The sequence below is a fragment of the Lutjanus erythropterus genome, chromosome 2 (genome assembly GCF_056507025.1).
Source record: "Lutjanus erythropterus isolate fLutEry1 chromosome 2, fLutEry1.hap2, whole genome shotgun sequence".
Taxonomy (NCBI): domain Eukaryota; kingdom Metazoa; phylum Chordata; class Actinopteri; order Lutjaniformes; family Lutjanidae; genus Lutjanus; species Lutjanus erythropterus.
The window spans coordinates 27994234-28013889 of record NC_139318.1 but is presented as its reverse complement, the minus strand read 5'-3'; the positions used below and the strand labels follow the sequence as shown (position 1 = coordinate 28013889).

Here is a 19656-nt window from a genome sequence, read left to right as displayed (position 1 = left end):
TAATGATTGTGGGTGGACTTCCTTTGTCTTTAAGACCATGAAATAGTTTGGTATTTTGGTGAGCTCATTTCATTGATCTATCGACAGTAAAATCTACCAAACTGGACTACATATAGCTACAGTTTTGTAGTTTAATAAAATACAGTTTGCTGGTATTACTCTCTTCTTTTGCCATGGAAGCACCCCTTATTTTTTCCACAATATACTCATATATATATAGTACATAAATAGTCCCCTTATACTGTTGAGCCAGTCAGCCAGTATATGAGTTGGCTGATGTTATTGGCCTGATATTGACCTTTCACAGCTATATCAGTGTTTTCGTATATGTTGTCTGATTTCTTTCTTTCTTTTTTTCTACAGAACATAATGCAAATTGTTTTTGTTTTTACGTGTTTTGGTTTTATAGGCAGCATTTACAAAATGTACATTCAATCAATTTTTAAAATTAAATTTGTTATATTTGTGTTTTTATAGTTATGTGTGAGTATTAAAAATACAAGTGAAAGTTTACTGTGTATACACAAGGAAAATCAACCACATCAACATCGACCTCTTTATTAACATGTTTATTAACCTGTTTATAACGTTATTTAGGAGTTCGGTCAGACTTTAGACGTCAATGATGCTATGTTCAGAATAAACTAACCCAACGGAGGCTGATTCAGCATTGTTTACATTTACTGTACATGTGCATGACAGCGCAGCTGGTGACTGAAACACATCGTGATGCAGCGATTATCAGAGATGAAAATTCCCTCTCTAACGATATAGTGAATATGAGATAGTTTCAAATTTAAATTAACTCCTATTGATAAAAATCAAATTAAGACAGTTTGTGTCATTCATATATCATATATTTGTATTTCAGAGTGTACGATAACACTGAACCGCCATCTTCCTATCTCTTCCAGGCAACAGTAACTGGTTGTGTATAATAGGGAACCTTTGATTTGTGGAACTCTCGCGAGATTTGTAAGCCTTGTTTTTTAATTGTGTACGTTGTACAAAGTTATTATGTTTTATAATGTGACAACACTGTGGTTATATATGGATAGCGTACGAGACATAAAACATCTAGTTAGGGTTGTGGAAAGCTCATGGTTTGGATTAAAACGATTACTATCGCGAGATCTATCGAGGGTCTGAGGTTCCCTTCTAGACACGACCAACATCACTACCTAACGGAAACTGCTGTACTGAATGTACCTCCTCCCTCATAAGGGAGGGGGGACAGAATAAAATAGATTATCATCAGTACAGTTTATTTTGTTGTAATACATTTTCTACAAAAAAAACAAACATATACTATATTACCAATAATAGTTTTACACATTTATACTCAATAATGATCAAATTAATGTCTACATCAACAACACAATCTAGACAAATTAACCGCCACAAGATGAAACCGTCCATTCCAATGACGTAGTTCCTTTTTCGCTTAGATAATGCCATTTTGGTAGGCCTTACTTGAGGGTTTCATTTTTCACCTCGTGGAAAAAAATATTCTCTATTTCTTATTTTGCATTTGAGACGAGACAGTCGTTATTTTGAGTTTGATAACTTAATCGGCCTGCGCCTGCTATTTTGAGGAAATCGTTTGGTCGGATTAGTTAGCGGGGAACGGTACGCAGTTTTCATTAAGCGGCAGTTGAGCGGTCGCCGTCCAGTGTTGACGACACAGCTCCCCGTCCCAACGAACAAAGGAACAGTGAGGTCGGTGCACGCTCGTTCGCACATGCGGGGCGAAATATTATTTCTGAACTAATTTAAAGTAAAACCCAGCCTGACACAATTTTTGTTACAGTATTTTGACTTGAGGCGTATTTTTCTTTAATATAACTAAACACTTAGCCTGACTCATTCAGTCGGGTTAGCAACATCGGCTAAGGTTAGCCGCATTTGTGGACAACTAGCGAGCTAGCTGCTAACTTTAGCATTGTTTTGATTCAAGCGAGAAGTTTTCTGTTTGGGCAAAATGGCCGAAGTGTATATTCGAGTGGCAGAGGAGGAAAACGAGGAGCCAATGGAGATCCCATCAGAGGACGACGGCACTGTTCTGCTCTCCACTGTGGCAGCTCAGTTTCCCGGGGCGTGTGGCCTGCGGTTCCGGAGCCCCGTGTCTCAGTGCATGCGGGGAGTGCGTCTGGTGGAAGGGGTCCTACACGCGCCAGAAAACGGATGGGGGAATGTGGTGTATGTGGTGAACTATCCGAAAGGTACGCGTGATGTCTTCGCAGTCTTTTATAATTAAATAACAGTACTTTATCTGAACAGGTGGCCAGATGTAACGTTATTTATAATTCATGATGTTGCTAAGGCACACTGAAAATAGACTTGTTTGTCCACGACCACAAAAGTGAGGGTTTCGGTGTAAAGCAACATGTTTTGTACCGAACATACAAGTTTATCAGTTCATTAAGGGACATCTTGCCAGGCTAGCAGCCCTGCGATAAGTACTATCTTTTTGTCAGGTTTGCTGAAACTGTGAGATGTTGATTGAACTTGCTGGTGTTGATTAACTGTATTGAATTATACTGCGAGATATTTGTATCGACTATTAGAAAACTCTTTACAATTTATCAGGACATCCTGTCAGTTTCTGAGATCGTCAAAAAGATGAAATGACACCTCTTTTAAACGGCTTGAGCATAAGTTTCAAAATGGAGCCCAATTGATGGTGGTTGATAGTGAATTTTCAGGGCTGATAAGGAGTAAAAAAAAATTCTGATAACGATAAATTGAGAAATATTGAAGTGATCCATCAAATGCAGTTATGGGTCCTATTCTAAAGTAAAATAAACTTTATTCTTTGGAATTACTTCAGGGCACTGAAACCATAAAGTTTTAAGAAAACAACTCATAAGTGTTACCTTTAAAAAAAAGTGTTACCTTTGAAAAAATGAAAACAAGTAGTGTTATATTCTGATAATAATTTTCACATCTGCCTGTAAGGTTCAGACCCTACTCTACATGATATTTACTTTTAAAGTATTCTGTCAGTATAGTTAGTAAATACTATGCACTTGTGTAACAACTGTAAAAATATCCCATGGAAAAAATATTCACATCAAAAGTTTTGTAAATGCTTATTAGTAAATGGCAACAATGGAAAATGATGATTGTGTATTTTGCTCATTAATCTTTGCTCTTGGACAGCTGGTCTAAAGTTAGAGTAGTAGTGGCAGGGAAAGTCACATCTCATGGCTGTCTGTCAGGTAAAAATCAATTAATTACTCTCTATGTTGGTAACACTTTAGACAACAAAAGAAAAATGGAGGAAATTGATGCATCATCTGCTGTGAAAATGAAGAGAGGGGACATGAAGACATCAGACCTGATCGTACTGGGCCTTCCTTGGAAAACAACTGAGCAGGACCTCAAAGACTACTTCAGCACATTTGGAGAGGTCATCATGGTCCAGGTATGACATGAAGAACATTACTAAAATACACATTGTTTCATGTATGTGATGATGATCTTAATTGCTGGATTGTTTTTTTTATGTCAGGTTAAACGAGATGCCAAGACCGGAAACTCAAAAGGATTTGGCTTTGTGAGGTTCACAGAGTACGAGGCTCAAGAAAAGGTCATCTCCCAGCGCCACATGATTGACGGAAGATGGTGTGACTGCAAGCTCCCTAACTCGAAGGTGAATCTGGTAATGTCCATGCGTATACCCACACATTATGGAAATGCCAAAAATTTATACATGGCTGTTTACATTATATAACCTGTAGTATTTCTCAAATTTTTTTCTTCTTTTGTTAACAGCAAGGTCCAGATGAGCCATTGAGAAGCCGGAAAGTGTTCGTAGGCCGCTGCACAGAAGACATGACGACAGATGACTTGCGGCAGTTCTTTATGCAGTATGGAGAGGTCACAGATGTCTTCATCCCTAAGCCATTCCGCGCTTTTGCCTTTGTCACATTTGCAGATGATCAGGTAAAATGTTACATGTGTGTAAAGTAGAGATCAAACAGTATGAACATTTCATATCCCGATTGTAGTGATAAAAAATTCTCTTATTACCCCAGTATTGTTAAAAGGTCCTAAAAGTACAGATACGAACGCTCGAATCATTTCACTAAGTTTTATATTGAAAACATGTCAAGGACTTAACATGGCATCATGTCCAATGTCATTGTTTTTATTGACGTGGAACAAACCCATTTTGCATGCATGCTGCATCTCAGAGACTGTTGCTAACTTCGGTTGGTGCTTGGCAGTATTTACTGTCAGTTTGGTAATCAAACATGGTTGTTAAAATTTGAAACAGTAATACTGATCATTGGGAATTTTATCATGAAAGCTATTATTGTTTCATCCCTAGTATCAAGAACTTTTTGCTGAAGTGGTCCTACTGCTCAGATGACCAATTTGTGTCTTTTTTTCTTCACAGGTTGCCCAGTCTCTCTGTGGAGAGGACCTAATTATCAAAGGCGTCAGTGTTCACATCTCAAATGCTGAGCCCAAACATGGAAATAGGCAGTTTGACCGCACAGCACGGTTTGGGAATGGTTTTGGAGCTCAAGCATTTGGTAGCAGAGGTAGCGGGTTAGGAAGCAGCACTAACAGTAGTCTGGCTAATTTTGGTTCCTTCAGTCTGAACCCTGCCATGATGGCCGCTGCTCAGGCTGCTCTGCAGAGTAGTTGGGGGATGATGGGTATGCTGGCCAGCCAGCAGCAGACATCTACCTCAGGCAGCACCTCCAGTGGAACAAGCTCTAGTAGGGACCAGAGTCAGTCTTTCAGCACAGGCAACAGCAACTATGGCACCAGCTCTGCCAGTCTCGGCTGGGGAACAGGGTCAAACTCTACAACCAGTGGTAGTGGGTTTAGCTCAGGTTTTGGTTCCAGTATGGAGTCAAAGTCGTCTGGGTGGGGTATGTAAGTTAAATGTTTGTATGGTAAGTATTGTGACAAAGATGAGTCTTTTCAAAATTTATTTCTGGTGTTGATGCGTATCTGAAAACTTAACACTTTTGTGGAAGATGTTTTGTACATTTGGAAAAAATGCTAAAGATTTAATTTAGAAAGTGTTGAAGTGAATTGTTTACCAGGATGTCTGACTAAAAGTGCTATTTTTGATGTCTTCATTTGTTTGTATCCATTTCAACTGGATTCTCTAATGCATGTATTGTGAAATGTGATATAACCATTATTTGAAAATGCATGAATGTTTGTGGTTCACCATTATCCGGCTTTGTCATCGATTGGAAAAAGGCAATCTTGCATTGGGAAGAATCTGGTTGAAACCTAAATGTTTTAAGTGCAACTTTATTTGCAGTCAAGTTCTGTGGAAAAGCCTTCATTGAAATCTCTTCTGCAGTTCACCTCTCTTCCATTTTCCTGTGAGGAAGCTCCTCTTTGGCAGCATTCTTGGGGTGATATCGGTATCATTCTCCCTCTTCCCACCTGTAAATGCTATGCCATCAAAGAACGGCTTCACTCCGCATGTTCTAAGAGACGGTGGGTGTTTTCACTTTTATCCACTTTTAAAAATGGAAAGAACTGCGCAACTGACATTTTAAGAACTGATGAGTGCGATTGAGGATGGCTTGTGGCGAAGAGTGAAGCGATGAGTGAGCGAACGGAGAGACGCGTGAAACGGACTGGTTGTGCGGTGAAAGAGCCCAATTTGACTGCTTTTTGAGTGTGTGAGTGGAAGCTGCAGATGCTACGAGCGCCTCCCCTAACATGGACATTCATTAATTAGTACTTCAAGATTTTTTTTTTAATCTTTGCAAGTTTTTCCTTACTCTTTAAGTATGTCGATCAAGTGCAGAAATATCAAAATGTAGTGGAATGTTGTGATGAATATTTGTATTGCTTATATTATCTGATTTGAATGCTGTATGGTGTGTGCTTTCATGTTCTTGAACTGATCTGTAAGTGTGTACTTGATGTGGATGACACCTGCTGAAGACTCTGGGGGACGCGAGTGCTAGTGTGAGAACGTGGAGTGGTGTGTCCAACTGGTTCCCAGTAGTTCTTGTTGTTTGTGAGGTGTTTAAAAATATGTCAAATGAAGGGAGTTCTCTAATAAAGTTCATTTGAATAGATGCTTAGTTGATATTTACTTGAGTCAGTTTGTCAAATAAAAAAACATCTAATTCGATTCACATATCTAGGGACCTTGGGCTCTGCTGGTCGAGGTCTCCGTTTGAACCCTGACTGAAGTCTTCTGAAGGACGAAGACGGAAGTTCCAACACTTTCAGTGTGTGGCCTTCTCAGACATGACATGGGGTAGTACCTGTCTTTTTGCTGCTTTTCATGGCTTGTCAGAGTGAATTATCCTTTTTGATTATTCACAGCTACTCATAAGGTTAGAAGGAAGTTTTTGTCATTATTTGAACTTTAAACGACATCAGCAATGTGGCATCACCCTTAAAAGCGTGTTTTGGTCTTAATTTGGCTCAAGTCATGAGACAACTATTGGCACATTGCTGAGCCTTGGAATTGGTGGTGGGGAGTTTTAAATGGCCTTACATACTCGGTGGCCACTTTCTAAGGTACACCTGTACAGTGGATTGCTATTCAATAGTACAGCTCTCCTGTAAATGTCCAGGTCATGACAGCCCTATTCACACATGACAAGTACTATTTGGGGACCTCTAGTAATTTGTAATAATTGCAGCTGTCATCTGTGATCCTAATCCTGCACAAATCCACCATGTCTAGTTAAAAAGTTAAATTTCATCATGGTCATTTTTTCTGTCCTTTGAGAATTGTGGAAGCTGTGTTTGCAATTACAAATTGAAGTTTAGCATTTGGTTGCAAATTCAGTAGCCTCATCTTGTCACAGCAAAAAACCCATTCACAGAAGGAGCAAACTCAAATCCATTGGTAGAGTGAAATCTTGAAAAAATATGCAATAGATGATAACATGCATTTTTAAAAACATTTTTCAAGTCTCGACATTAGTCAACATATCCAGGGGATAATGTAAGTAAATGAGTAAAATACAAACTTTGCTTTCCATGTGCAAATGTGCTCCAGTACTCACCACCATGGCCTCAATGCTCAAACACCTATTTCAGTGTCCAAAAATAAAGGTAGACTTAAAGGTAGATTTATTGGATTGCAATTTATTGTGCAGGTGTACTTAATAAAGTGGTCACTGGGTGTACATTATGGATAGTTTGCCTGACAGTCTTAAACAGTCCATTTGACGTTTCCCAAAGTGCAAAACATTTAGATCATTCTCGTAACTTTTTAAAGAAACATGGAAGATGTATTATTTAACTGCTCATAGAATAATTGCAGTCAGTGTCACTTTGCTTTTTTTTTTATTATTAAAGTAAAAGACCTACTTTCATATCAGTCCAAAAATGATCTTTTTTCTTATGTCAAACCAGTGCCAAACGCACTAAATTTTGACATCACATCAGCAGGTCCCAGGACAGAGACATATCTGCAGGAAGTACATTTAAACTACTGTAATATATCAAATTAGATCTCATGCTGTAGGATTGTTGAAGGTTGAAATGCATAATTACCACTGAAGAATCACTATGGGACCTTTGACACTTAACTCACTGTCCTGTATTAGTCAGTTTTCATGTTTATTTGAATGTTGGGTACAAAGTCAGACACTGCAGGCCTGCCTGTGTCCTCTCCTTATTCTCTGCTGTCCTCCTCAGTGTCTATGCTCTTCCTCTTTCCCGTGTTCTTCTTTTTCAAATCCCTCTGCTCCTGGATCAGTTCTTCACTTTTATTTTGTATGTAGATGGACTGAAATAAATAAAGGCATATTAAACATTACATATGCTGTCTGCTGTAGATTATATACCCCTATACACTTCAGTATGCTTAAGGGGACAATTCACCCCATAATCCCCTGGCCTGTAATGATATTTATCCATCTAAATAGTTTTTGTGCGAGTTGCAGAGTTTTGGAGAGTAGAGATGTCTGCCTCTTCTCCAATGTAATGGGAGTAAATGGCTCTTGGCTTGTGATTCTGAGAAAGGGGGGAAAAAACCCCAGAAAAATTCAAAACCCAGGGTCTCTTTTCAAAAATCATGGCCTGGTTGCTCAAAATAATCCACAGACCTTGTTGTGAGCCGTTTCATGTAGGAACTATTTACTTTCAGCAGTAAAATCTACTAAAACTTTCTTTACTACTAGAAAGAAAGAGTTTCATACAAGAAACTGTTCACAACAGGGTCTGTGGATTATCTTGAGTAACCACGTCATGATTTTTTGAAAGACATGCTGGTTTTGAATTTTTCAATTAGTACCATTTAGTCCCACTATATTGAAGAAACGGCAGACATCTCAGAAACTCTGCAAGTCCCACCAAAAAAACTAGATGTAGCACCACAAGCTGGAGGAAAGATGTGCATTTTTGTTTTTGGGGTGAACTATCCCTTTAATTATGAGGGTGAAATGTGTTTGAATGACCTACAGTGACTGTTTACATGCACATTAATTTTCCACTATTACTCCATATATGACAGTATTCCAACTTTGATACAGTTCATGCAGACAGCATTTTCCATTTGGATATTCCTAATTGCAAACGTAGCATTTTTGGACTAAGATGTACGGGATATGTCTTATTTTGGTTTTAGGTGCATTCATTGGACAGGTATACAGTGCAGTATTTAATGTGTGTCTCAATTGGGGTTTTTACCCACAGTTTGCAACACACAGCCTTTTGTCTGTCTTTTTGTCTGTGCTGTAGACAACCAATTAGCCAACAGTTTGCAAGTCAGAGGCAGAGATGCATATAGAAAAGAAAAGCCCACATCTCTGGTTGGAAGGAGAAACATGCATACTTTTAAACATGGAAAACTTCAGTATCCTCAAGTTTTGTGGATATGTAGGAAATAAGTTGTTACATTAATCGGAGAATGCACTGCTGCATATAAATGGAAATATTAGTGGAATATTCATTTCCATTAGCCATGTGGATAGTTTAGTAGAAATATTGCCTTTTTCAGAATTGGGGCAAGAAATGGAATATTTTGTGCATGTAAACGTAGTTGTTGACAAAATGTGTTTGATTTTGATTTGGCGGCTCATCCGTTCCTACACATGGAACACATGGCTGCTGTACAATTCTGACAATACAGTGAAAATAACTCACCAATGCAGTACTGCGACGGGCTACAAGCTTAACATCTTCCATGGATACTGTGCTTCTTTTGGCATGCCTGAAAGATGAATTATGGAAAAATTAAGAGATTATACTTGTTCTACTAGGTTGGACTAAGACAAATAAACAGAAGACCTCTCCGGGTATTCTGGTTAAATTAAAAGACAGTACAGGGTGAGATGTTAAGATTCTCACCTTGCAAAGGCTTCCAGGTCTTTAGCAAATATATCTGAAAAAAGTGAGAGCCAACAGTGGGATGTTTAGTTTAGACCGGCAATTATGGCAATAAATTGAACATTGTCATAAGTAGTTTGTCCACCTCTTTTTACATACATGAGGAAAAACTATTTAAAACTTAAGTTTGCACATTTTAATTTATAAGTTGTTTCTTGGACAGAATATCACAGAATTTAGGTAAATGCAAATTCAACACATTTTGCAGTCAACATTCTGCAACTTGTATATAAGACCAGAGTCCATTCCCAGTTTAGCTTAAGTCGTATCCAGATGATTTTGCTTTTCTGTTTTACATCATCTAAGAGCAAATCTTTGGAATAAGTTGTTATAGGTAAACATTTCTCTGGTGAAACACATTGAGGTGGCTGACAGGAGGAACAGTGGCCAGGAAATGGTCAGGATTATGTGATGGTGCAGTGAATACTGCCTGAACAAATATGCAAAGAGATTTTTTCACCATGACAGGACTAAATGTGGAGTGGTTAGTAAGTTTGTGGCCAAATGCAGAACACAGGGTTGTGTAGCACTGATCAGGGTAAATTACTAGAGTAGCTGTCTTAAACAAGTGCATATGGTGTAAATATATGTTTTTGTTTTACATTACTAGAATTATTTTAGTTGTACTTTGTGCATTTTGGAATAACTGCAAAAAAATAAAATAAAATACTGAAGCACGGCTGGATTTCTGATTTATTTCTGACATTTTCTGAGAGATGGCTCGTTGTATACTATAAAACGTAGCAGATGTTTTTGTAATAAAAAAATATATGGAGCGTAAAGACTGGACCTTTGTAAAAAATAAACTGTAATGCCCTTCTGTTTTATGAGTAAGTGTTATTTTTTGTGTGTTTGTTTTTACTTTATTTTCAGTGTAACAACAAAGTAAGGCTGCATGATTTGGTAAAAGAAATCATACTGCCTTTCTTTTGACAGATCTTGCAATATAATTAGTGGGAATGGTCACAATTTTCATTTTTCTCTAAAAAACATTAAAATCGTGATGATGTGACATTTGTTGCTGTCTGTACTAGGGCCGTCAGGACATCAGATTTTCACCATGCAATTATCACAGCCAAAAAAATTCACATGAATGATATTGGTGCTAATTTTTAAAAAAAAATGCTATTGTGCTATTAATGCTATTTTGGCAAGTTAATTACACTCAAAATAGGAGTGTAGGGAGATGGAGAGAGAGCCTGTAATCATTAACTTACTGATTTAAGACATCACAATATGTTATTTACCAAATATTATCACGTGAGTTTTTCTTAATATGATCAGTATTTCATTTTTCAAAATATCACGTTTATCCTAAATACTGGTGTTTTGGTACAGACAGCCCTAGTCTGAACCAAACAAACACGTTTTCTTACATGAGGAGAACTAGATTTGTCGGCCATGGTGACTCTGTAGCACTTCAGTACTTCAATGTAATGCTGTTTCATCACACGTTTCTTTTATCAAAAACTTGGCAATTCTGCAATTTTAAAATTTCAATTACAACAGATAATTACAACAAAGCTATATATTAAAGGGACAGTTCACCCCAAAATCAAAAATACACATTTTTTCATTCGGCCTGTAGTGCCATTTATCCATCTATACTGCTGGTGTGATATGCCTTGTTTTGGACCAACTGGCTGTAGAGATTTCTGTCTTTTCTCAAATATAATGGGACTACATGGCACAAGTCCTGTGTTGCATCCCCAAAAAAAGAAAAATTAGAAACCAGTGTCTCTTCCATAAATGGTGTGAGCAGTTTCATATTGGAACTAATTTGTTTCTGCACCAGAACCTACCAGAATTACTTTAGAATCTATTTTCTAATAGAAAGAAAGTACATGAAACAGAGACACGATCTTTGGATAGAGAGACTGGTTTTGGATGTTTTCAAATGTATTCTTTTGGTGCCTGGACCAACACAGAACTTGTGCCATTCAGTTCCATTATACTGGAGAGAATACAGACATCTCTACAGCTGATATATCCAAAATGAGGTAAGTTACAGCAAAAAAACAAACAAACAAACAAACAAACAAACAAACAAAAAAACCTAGATGGATAAATAACACTACAGGTCAGGGGAAAAAATATGTATTTTTGATTTTGGGGTGAACTGTCTTTAAACTTTATTGATATGTCAGAGCTATTGATTTGCAAAAATAGGCATAACGTCCATAAACTGGTAACTGTTGATTCTACTGAGTTGGTCTGTATACATGTTACAGTTACAGATATTTTAGAGTTCTGTTGTACAAATAATACTGAACAAACTTTTATTTTTGTGTCTGAATGGTGCTATATAAATAAACTTACCTTGCATTTACTATACACGTCTAAAAGATTTATGATCTCTGTCAGGAGCAGCAAAACTACAGTAGATGAGATTCATAAGCTGTACAATCTTTAAAGTACTGTAAGACTCTGATAGTAAAAACTCGACTAGTATCCTTGTTGACACCCACCACATTGTCTGACTGTTGTCTCGGTTATCGCTGCAATGACTTGTCGACTGAACTCTCTGTGGTGGTCCTCTCTGATCTTCTGACATATCCGACCCACAGTATAATGAACTGCTGCCTTCAGTCTCTGAAATTCAAACCATTTATTCAGTCACATTAAATCAATATGGTGCCACATAATTCACCATAAGGATAACATTATGCAGCTTTGTTGAGTACTGGATTCTGATTGGTCAATCACAGCATACTAGGGTCTATTATTTCCGTATAGCAGACCGTTGCTATGTATAACAGACTGTTGTCATGAAGTATAGACCGTTGTTATGGAAACAGTTCTGGTCATACACTATGGACCGTAAAATCACAGCAGAATCACTAAAATCATTTTAAAATTAATATTTGTGTCAAATTATTGATATCTTGGTACACAAGCATTTAACAAGAAGAATAATGTACACTGTGCAGGTCACTATAGTGAAATAAAGCCATAAAAAAAAAAAAAAGAAATAATAATATTTTGTGTCACATTAATGTATGCAAAATATTTTTTGTAAGTAACCATGTAATAAGTAGAATAATGTACAGTGAGCCGATCGTTACTGTTAAATTAACCCCATCTGGGTGATTCAACGCTGTATCTAACGTTAAGTACACAGCAGACAGGTAAAAACGTTAGAGGTCCTAACATTATATCACAACCAACCGTTATGTAGTTAGCTTAGCTTCAGTTAACGTTAACAACGTTAACAACGTTAACTAACGTTAACATGAACCTAATCTGACGACCTATCACACATGTTAAAATAAGTTAGAGCTAGTCTGAGTTCTTACCTGATGAGCTTCGTCTTTATCAACAGACATTTTTCTCATGGAGAAACTTTTGACCAACAGCCTGAACGAAACAGGATTTTTGACAACGGCTACGACTAAGAAGCTGGAGGAATTATCACAAAATCAAAGTATGACAAACAAAACGAGACACGTATCTCAAAGTGTTTGCTTGAAGCTAACAGTTAGCTGAAAATAAAACTCGCGGCACAAATCACTAACAAACCAACAACACTTGACTTTAATTCGTGTTTTGATGTATAACGTCTGACAGCACCGCCGTGTGGTGTGGAGGAGGTACTACAACTCTTTAACATTTAATCACACATGAAATTCAAATGACACGCTCCGTATTCAGTACAGGAGCTGCACTGTGTGGATTATAGTGACCCGTTTAAAAAAATCTGTAAGTGAAGCTCTCTGAAATTTGAAATGGTTTGAACAGACAAGATCATTGAGTTCTTTTAAAAATTTGCTTGCAGACTTGATCCTCACAAGTAAGTTCCTGAGGAGAGAGAGAGAGAGAGAGAGAGAGAGAGAGAGAGAGAGAGAGAGAAAGCTGTAAACCTTTACAGTTTGTTTCACTCATTTCAGTGTGTATTATGCAAAATGTTCAGTGATCCATTATAATTGATGCAAAGTGAAAATATCTATCTTTATTGTCATCTTCAAGATACATCTTTATTTTAAAATTTCCATGGCGTGTCATATTACAAAGACAGATAATGTGCTGCAAGATAAACTACTTATACAAACTAATTATACATATTCCAGGAGCAGGAAGAAAAAAAAAACTCATACTACCAGCCCATTTCTTAATAATAACATAACATCAATAAAGTAAGTTGTCCCATTATTCTTTCTTTAGAAATTTTCTTAAACTGAATAATATTTGAGCAACCATTATCCAGAAAATTCTACAGCTTCACTCCATATGAATGCTGTGAATAATATACATGTGCTTTAATGTAGTGTGTCCATAGTGGCATTTGAAATTAAATTTCTTTCTTTGATCCTCATTTTTAGATCTTAATCAACTTTTGGAGATTTTCAGATAATAATCACCTTCTGGCTTTATACACATGGTTCTTACAAGTGTTTGAAATCCTTGAAAACACTTGAAAAAGTGCTTAGATTTTGGATAAAGTGCTTGAAACTGCTTGAAATTGTAATTGCACTTCTTACACAATTCACTATCTGACTGAATAGTTTGCTTTACAGATAAAAATAAGCTTCAGAGTTTGACACATTAACCTTGTTGTGTGTTCCTTTTGTCATCCCTAAACATATGATTGTTTATAGCACAAAAACATCCGATTTAATGTGATTAAAAAGTGATTTTGAGTGAAAAGCACCTTGAAAAAGCTTGACATGGGCATACATTTGACTTTGAAAAGGTGCAGGAACCCTGTATACATGGCTAATAATGTCAATAAATCAACTAAGTATTTAAATTTCTGCACATGTGACTTGATGTGGGCATGTTCTCTTAGATTCACCTTCTTCTTATTGCTCTTTTCTGGAATACATACAGAGGTGTAGCATTTGTCACATACAGACTGTGTTGCCCCACCTAATGTTCTATGTGCATGTATATATGTCAAAATACTAGAAATAAGCACAACATGAGCAATCAGGAGTTACTGAATGCAAACAATGACTGTACTGTGAGGGGCCGCCAAAATGAAGACTGCAGAGTCATACCAGATGAAGCTCGTCTCCCTGAATCCAGTGAGTCCATCCTCGGTTCTTCTTCTCTCCTTTCTGGACACACACCAGCTTATCGTTTTCCCAGTTCACCACAGACTGATAGAGGACAAAAAATGCAACAAACTATGATTTGAGACGACTGTACACCTACATAAAAAACAGTTTAGAGTATGAATTTGTTTAATAAGTGTTTTAACCTGGCATTTCCGGTTGTCCAGTCCTTTGGTCACCTCGTTGTACTCTTCTCCAATTTTGAATGAGCACTCGTAGTTTCTGAACGCAGTGAACGTGCTGATTGTGAAACAGTCTCCATCTTGCTTAATCACTTTTTGGGGATTCAACCTCGTGGCAATCTTGCGTGTTGCAAAATCAATGCCTGTATGTGAAAATGACAGGAACTTTAACCTGCTGCTACCACTGTCACAGTCACTGCACATACAACACTGTTCAGGTCATTAACAAAAAGAAAATATACACTTACCATGAAGTATTTCACACTAAATTTACTTAAATTATGCTGACAGAACAAGTTATATTCATAACAGATATAATTACTATTAATAACTTAAGATTTTCCTTCATTTCATAATTAAACATTGAGTCAAAGTCAGCTACACTCAAATCATCTCTGAAAGAAGATGTGATACTTACCAAGTGCAACCATGAACGGCTCAAAATTGACATTGCTGACAATGTCCCAGGTCCCACTGTAGTTGACAGGCATGCTGGATGTTTGTTTGACTCTCTGGACTCAACAGCACGACTGAGCACATTTAAAGTCAAAGGGTGGGATGTTTCATTGTGTGTCAATATGGGCCAGAGGTGATGTGCTGTGTGCTGAAACTATTTTGGAGCACAGGAGGGCGGAGCAGGACATTTTTTTTACACATAATATGAGGAAACTATTCTATTCCTGTTAAGATGAAACCCCCTTCACAGGATGTCGTTCTTAAATTTTATGTATACTACACCTTTGCTGCTCTGCTCTGCTCTGCTGGAACCAGCTTTCACCTAAAATATAACAACCTAATCTCCAATATTAAATCTACATGCAGATGTTGGGCTTTCAGGAAACACAATATGCAGCAAGAGCCTCTGTGCATGTGCAGCGTGAAATACAATCCTTCCTCCTGCAGACATTTGAAGCTGCTGGCAGTTCTTCAGCTGAACACGTCCAACCATCAGTGGTTACAACATACGTCTGCCTGAATGTGCAACATCCATGTTCCTCTACCTGCTGGTCTTCATGGCGTATCATAGCAGCAGATGGATGCCGAGGAGTCAGAGGTTAAAATTGTAAGTGCTGTCGCGGTTGTTGTTTTCGTTAAGTTAGTAAAAGTCGTATTTCTGTTTGATCTGACAGAAAAATGCCCTGTATAGTAATTTGTGTGTTTTCTGTTGTTCCATTTTTAGTCAAATAGTGAATGCAGTGTTCACAGCACTTGTCCTGGTTCCTCAGTTGTACGTCATGGGAAGGTAACTAGAACACAGGCAATGGCATCGAGCCATAGAGCTCATGGGTCATTTGTACAAGAGGGAATGTGACATTACAGTTTTTCCCCATTGTCTACACACAAACTGAACTATGGGCACAATTCTGAAAAGTCGAAGGTCATGTATCGACAACAAGCCTCAAGACTGCTACACTCTAAGCACAATCCCATTGTTTTCACTCACGTAGAAATTTTAAATTATATCTTTTGCAAAACTCTGAGTACAAATCACATAATTTTGCACACTTTGTTCTATACTCTAATTACCAATGGGTCTCACTCACCTCTCACCTGCTCAAATTCAATTGGGAAAAGACTCAAATCACCTATGAAAGCATAAATGAGGCCTCAGGTGACCTCTTTTGTGTTGGGGAACAGAAAGGAAAAGGAAGAACAAGAGGAGGAGGAGGAAGGCAAGCCAATATTTCTCATGAAATCTGTGCAACTGTGGTTGACCATGTACTCAAATTAGCACACTGATTTCATCATTGCATTTCCACTGAGACAGTCTGAACATTTTCTTACTGTAGTGCTTCTCATTTTACACATTAATCCAAATACTTTGAGTGTTGCAAAATACTTAACATTTTGTTTCAGAACTCTACTGTATGGCATAAAATTGCCCCCTACCCTTAAACTTTCAAAAAGGAGAAAAAGGAAACCATTTCTACAGTTTTATACATTTGAATAACAACTTACAATAACAACAGCCAAAACTTATATTAACAGTATTCAGATGGTATTTTTTTTTCTTTAAGGTTTTAGATTTGCACAGTTTTGACAAAATGTTTAACTCTCTTCAGTTTTGTGTTTAGAGGTTTGAAACACTGAGGTTTAGTTTCAGTATATGTGTTTAAAAGTGTGTCTGTTTTGTTCGAAAGACCAAAATCCTCAAGATACTGCAGGCAGCCTCTTCTGAACAACCTGTCGGCCTCCATCGCCCTGTCCTTCATAGCTTCAGGTGAATCCCATCACATAATGAGAAATACACACAAACACTATGTCATATATCATCTGTAAGACAATAAAACGATTAACATAGAAGTAACTGCAACTCTTGTAACAGGTTTTTCAGTGATCTTCACATTGATTGATCCGGTTCCTCAGAGCTTGTGGGCTTCCTTCCACGTGTTTGGCCTGCTGACGTGTGGACAAGGACTGTGCACAACCATCCTGACTCTGACAGCAGCAGCATGCGTAAGAAAAACACTATAATGTTATCATTAAAGGAATAGTTTGGATTATTTGAAGTGGGGTTGTATGGGGTACTGATTCATAGTCAGTGTATTACCTGTAGTAGGTGGCGGCCAGTTTGAAGAAGCAGCAGGACAAGCTAAGGAAGTTAAGAAATGTACTGTTGTGGACAGGGTCAGCAACAAAATGTATCTTAGCCACAAAAAAGAAAAAAAAAAAGTCTCCATCTTGCTTAATCACTTTTTGGGGCTTCAACCTCGTGGCAATCTTGCGTGTTGCAAAATCAATGCCTGTATGTGAAAATGACAGGAACTTTAACCTGCTGCTACCACTGTCACAGTCACTGCACATACAACACTGTTCAGGTCATTAACAAAAAGAAAATATACACTTACGATGAAGTATTTCACACTAAATTTACTTAAATTATGCTGACAAAACAAGTTATATTCATAACAGATATAATTACTATTAATAAGTTAAGTATTTCCTTCATTTCATAATTAAACATTGAGTCAAAGTCAGTTACACTCAAATCATCTCTAAAAGAAGATGTGATACTCACCAAGTGCAACCATGAAAGCAATCAGTCAATTCTATCAGTATAATTGTGTGTTATATTGAGAATATTTTCACTACTTTATCTTGCCACTAGACAGCCTTTTTTTGATGGAAAGTGCTGTTATATAAGCCAAACATCCAGGGTTGGGTAGTAATGGATGTAATCAGGTAATCAGATTACAAAAAGTAGGTACCTATAATCAGCTGAGATTAATTTGAAAAATGTGTAATTCTATTATTGTAAAATTATCAGTTACTAGATTATAATTTTTACAACTATGATATACTGCATAGGCCAAATATTTAATGGTGACTTAACTAGATTTTAATGATGAATTATAGATAATGGATTTTGTGTGTGTGTGTTCCTCTAATTGTTTTTGTCAGGGATTTGATTTGATTCTATGAAAACGTTCTGACATGTTTAAAGAGAAAAAAGAATATTTGTGGAAGTCACATTTTCGTGGATTCAAGTCTTTAGTATCTTTTCAGTGTCTGACTTTGAAATGCTCCAAAAGTAATCTATAAATATTCAGATTAGATTACATTTTTTGTAATCCAGTGGATTATGTTACTAGTTACAAAAAATGGGATGTCATTTGTATTCAGTAACCCATTTAATATCACTCCCTCCACTCCCTGCAGTGTTTTAAAGGGTTAGTTCAGAACCACTGAAGTTAAATTGCTGTTTTTGCCAAATGAATGTGGTGGCTTTGAAGGGAGTGATATCTGTCTTATATAACATCTATCTCCCATCAGAAAAGCTGGTCTAATAGAAAGTTAAAAGTTAAAGCGGTAAAAATATTTGAGATACAACATACACTGATATTGATTTTTTTTTTTTACTTAAAAATTTTTTTTACCCCCTTTTATGGGGTAAAATAGATGTTAAGGCTGACCCTGTCCACAGCACCTTCTCTAAATAGCTTTGTTGAATGCCATCTTCTGTGGGTCATACAGTGACTGTGGTAAGTACAGCCTCACTTCAAATAAATCTGAACTACCCCTTTAAATTCTACAAAGAAACTGCAGCATCAAAGTGACTGATGTATTATGTATATTCACAGGTCAAAACCACGCCTGAGCTGTACTACATGTCCCTTATTCTAACAGTCGCTTGTATTTTCAGTACAGGTGAAGTTAATGTCTTACACGTCCTGCATGGGACTCATTCATACACGGTCCTCTCAGTTCAAAGGAGTAACACCTGCTTGTGTCTGTTCAGGTTTTTTCATGGTGAGAGGAGCTCTCTGGTTGACCAAACGGCCGCCTGTGACAGACCAGAGCAGAAACAATGAGCGATAAAGCGGTCCAGCTGTCCCACGTTGACATCCGATACTCCGCATATTAAGATTTCATGTGGTTTCCATGCCACCAGCAGCTCGTAACATAAAACCATGGGAACAAAAAAAAGGGAAATTGAGTTAATCCTGTTCACGTTTTAAAGCTCACTCCAGAGAAATACAACAAAGCAGATGTTTTCTTGATTGTTAAAGCTGTTTTGTCTTTATTTGTTGATTGACAGTTTACATTTGTTTCATTTGCTAATAAATATGTACTTTACACAGCAGATTCAGTGTATAATCACAGTTACAATTACAGGCGTGATCTGTATACAGTACTGAAAATATCATGGGAATAGTAACATAACTGAACTTCAGCTTTTAATGCTCTTAGAAAAAGGCAGAAAACAGCTTTGGTGACAAGAAATTGATGTTAACAAATAAATTAGAAAATTCAGCCAGTGCAAATTGGTTTCACCTCCTCTTTTTTTAAATTTTTTCTACTATGACTACTACCAGGATGACCATTACTCTTCAGATGATATGTTTTAATGACAAATCAGTTTCCAAATTTGATGTTAAAAACAACAGGAAAATTATAGTTATGAAGAGAAAGTCACAACACTTCAAAATGTAAGAAATTCCATAACTACCCTGCAGCCTGCAACAAAAAGTCTGTTACATTGTGTTTTGCTAATGTGATAAATTGCAGTGTTCACCTTACAGTGCACAGGAAAAACTTTGCAGATGAATTTTCAATCTCTTTTCAACTTGTTCTGT

At 37.1% G+C, this 19656-nt stretch overlaps 5 protein-coding genes across 8 annotated transcripts in view; 3 read left to right on the top strand and 2 right to left on the bottom strand.

Annotated features, from left to right (window-relative positions):
* The window catches only part of LOC146331815 (ADP-ribosylation factor-like protein 8B-A), a 189064-nt gene that overhangs the window by 48683 nt on the left and 120725 nt on the right, over window positions 1-19656 (top strand). The gene's annotated exons all lie outside the window — the stretch shown is intronic.
* Window positions 1445-6878, top strand: tardbpb (TAR DNA binding protein b). 3 transcript variants are annotated; one of them, XR_014771851.1, is made up of 6 exons: window positions 1445-2222; window positions 3264-3427; window positions 3515-3664; window positions 3778-3948; window positions 4406-5475; window positions 6138-6878. XR_014771851.1 is itself a non-coding variant. In XM_084735937.1 (6 exons), exons 2-6 carry the CDS (start codon window positions 1982-1984, stop codon window positions 4895-4897), a joined length of 1218 nt encoding a protein of 405 aa, XP_084592063.1. In that variant the 5' UTR covers window positions 1445-1719; window positions 1958-1981; the 3' UTR covers window positions 4898-6068. The 3 variants fall into 3 exon arrangements, 2 of the variants coding, with proteins under 2 accessions (XP_084592063.1, XP_084592075.1); XM_084735937.1 differs by lacking the exon at window positions 6138-6878 and having other exon boundaries at window positions 1445-1719; window positions 1958-2222; window positions 4406-6068; XM_084735949.1 differs by lacking the exon at window positions 6138-6878 and having other exon boundaries at window positions 3515-3655; window positions 4406-6068.
* Window positions 7076-12779, bottom strand: cenps (centromere protein S). Its single transcript, XM_084735926.1, has 5 exons — window positions 12639-12779; window positions 11811-11934; window positions 9304-9337; window positions 9100-9166; window positions 7076-7741 (listed from the first exon to the last, which is right to left on the bottom strand). The coding sequence occupies exons 1-5, from the start codon at window positions 12675-12677 to the stop codon at window positions 7628-7630; spliced, it is 378 nt and encodes a 125-aa protein (XP_084592052.1). The 5' UTR covers window positions 12678-12779; the 3' UTR covers window positions 7076-7627.
* On the bottom strand, window positions 12854-15153 carry rbp7b (retinol binding protein 7b, cellular). Its single transcript, XM_084735913.1, has 4 exons — window positions 14997-15153; window positions 14543-14721; window positions 14340-14441; window positions 12854-13140 (listed from the first exon to the last, which is right to left on the bottom strand). The coding sequence occupies exons 1-4, from the start codon at window positions 15067-15069 to the stop codon at window positions 13087-13089; spliced, it is 408 nt and encodes a 135-aa protein (XP_084592039.1). The 5' UTR covers window positions 15070-15153; the 3' UTR covers window positions 12854-13086.
* LOC146331824 (uncharacterized) lies at window positions 15280-19364 on the top strand. 2 transcript variants are annotated; one of them, XM_084735901.1, is made up of 6 exons: window positions 15280-15641; window positions 15759-15821; window positions 16720-16799; window positions 16905-17035; window positions 18661-18727; window positions 18819-19364. In XM_084735901.1, the coding sequence occupies exons 1-6, from the start codon at window positions 15568-15570 to the stop codon at window positions 18896-18898; spliced, it is 495 nt and encodes a 164-aa protein (XP_084592027.1). In that variant the 5' UTR covers window positions 15280-15567; the 3' UTR covers window positions 18899-19364. The 2 variants fall into 2 exon arrangements, with proteins under 2 accessions (XP_084592027.1, XP_084592021.1); XM_084735895.1 differs by having other exon boundaries at window positions 18661-19364.

Coding starts and splice junctions, on each gene's coding strand:
- tardbpb (XM_084735937.1), top strand. CDS start 1,982: ATGGCCGAAGTGTATATTCGAGTGGCAGAGGAGGAAAACGAGGAGCCA. Junction 3,665..3,777: donor CTAACTCGAAGGTGAATCTG/GTAATGTCCATG, acceptor TTTTGTTAACAG/CAAGGTCCAGATGAGCCATT. Junction 3,949..4,405: donor TCACATTTGCAGATGATCAG/GTAAAATGTTAC, acceptor TTTTCTTCACAG/GTTGCCCAGTCTCTCTGTGG.
- cenps (XM_084735926.1), bottom strand. CDS start 12,677: ATGAGAAAAATGTCTGTTGATAAAGACGAAGCTCATCAG. Junction 11,935..12,638: donor ATAAAGACGAAGCTCATCAG/GTAAGAACTCAG, acceptor TTTGAATTTCAG/AGACTGAAGGCAGCAGTTCA. Junction 9,167..9,303: donor GACCTGGAAGCCTTTGCAAG/GTGAGAATCTTA, acceptor TTCATCTTTCAG/GCATGCCAAAAGAAGCACAG.
- rbp7b (XM_084735913.1), bottom strand. CDS start 15,069: ATGCCTGTCAACTACAGTGGGACCTGGGACATTGTCAGCAATGTCAAT. Junction 14,722..14,996: donor GCCGTTCATGGTTGCACTTG/GTAAGTATCACA, acceptor TTTCACATACAG/GCATTGATTTTGCAACACGC. Junction 13,141..14,339: donor AGGGAGACGAGCTTCATCTG/GTATGACTCTGC, acceptor CTCTCTCCTCAG/GAACTTACTTGTGAGGATCA.
- LOC146331824 (XM_084735895.1), top strand. CDS start 15,568: ATGTTCCTCTACCTGCTGGTCTTCATGGCGTATCATAGCAGCAGATGG. Junction 15,822..16,719: donor CAGTTGTACGTCATGGGAAG/GTAACTAGAACA, acceptor TTTGTTCGAAAG/ACCAAAATCCTCAAGATACT. Junction 17,036..18,660: donor CTCTGACAGCAGCAGCATGC/GTAAGAAAAACA, acceptor GTATATTCACAG/GTCAAAACCACGCCTGAGCT.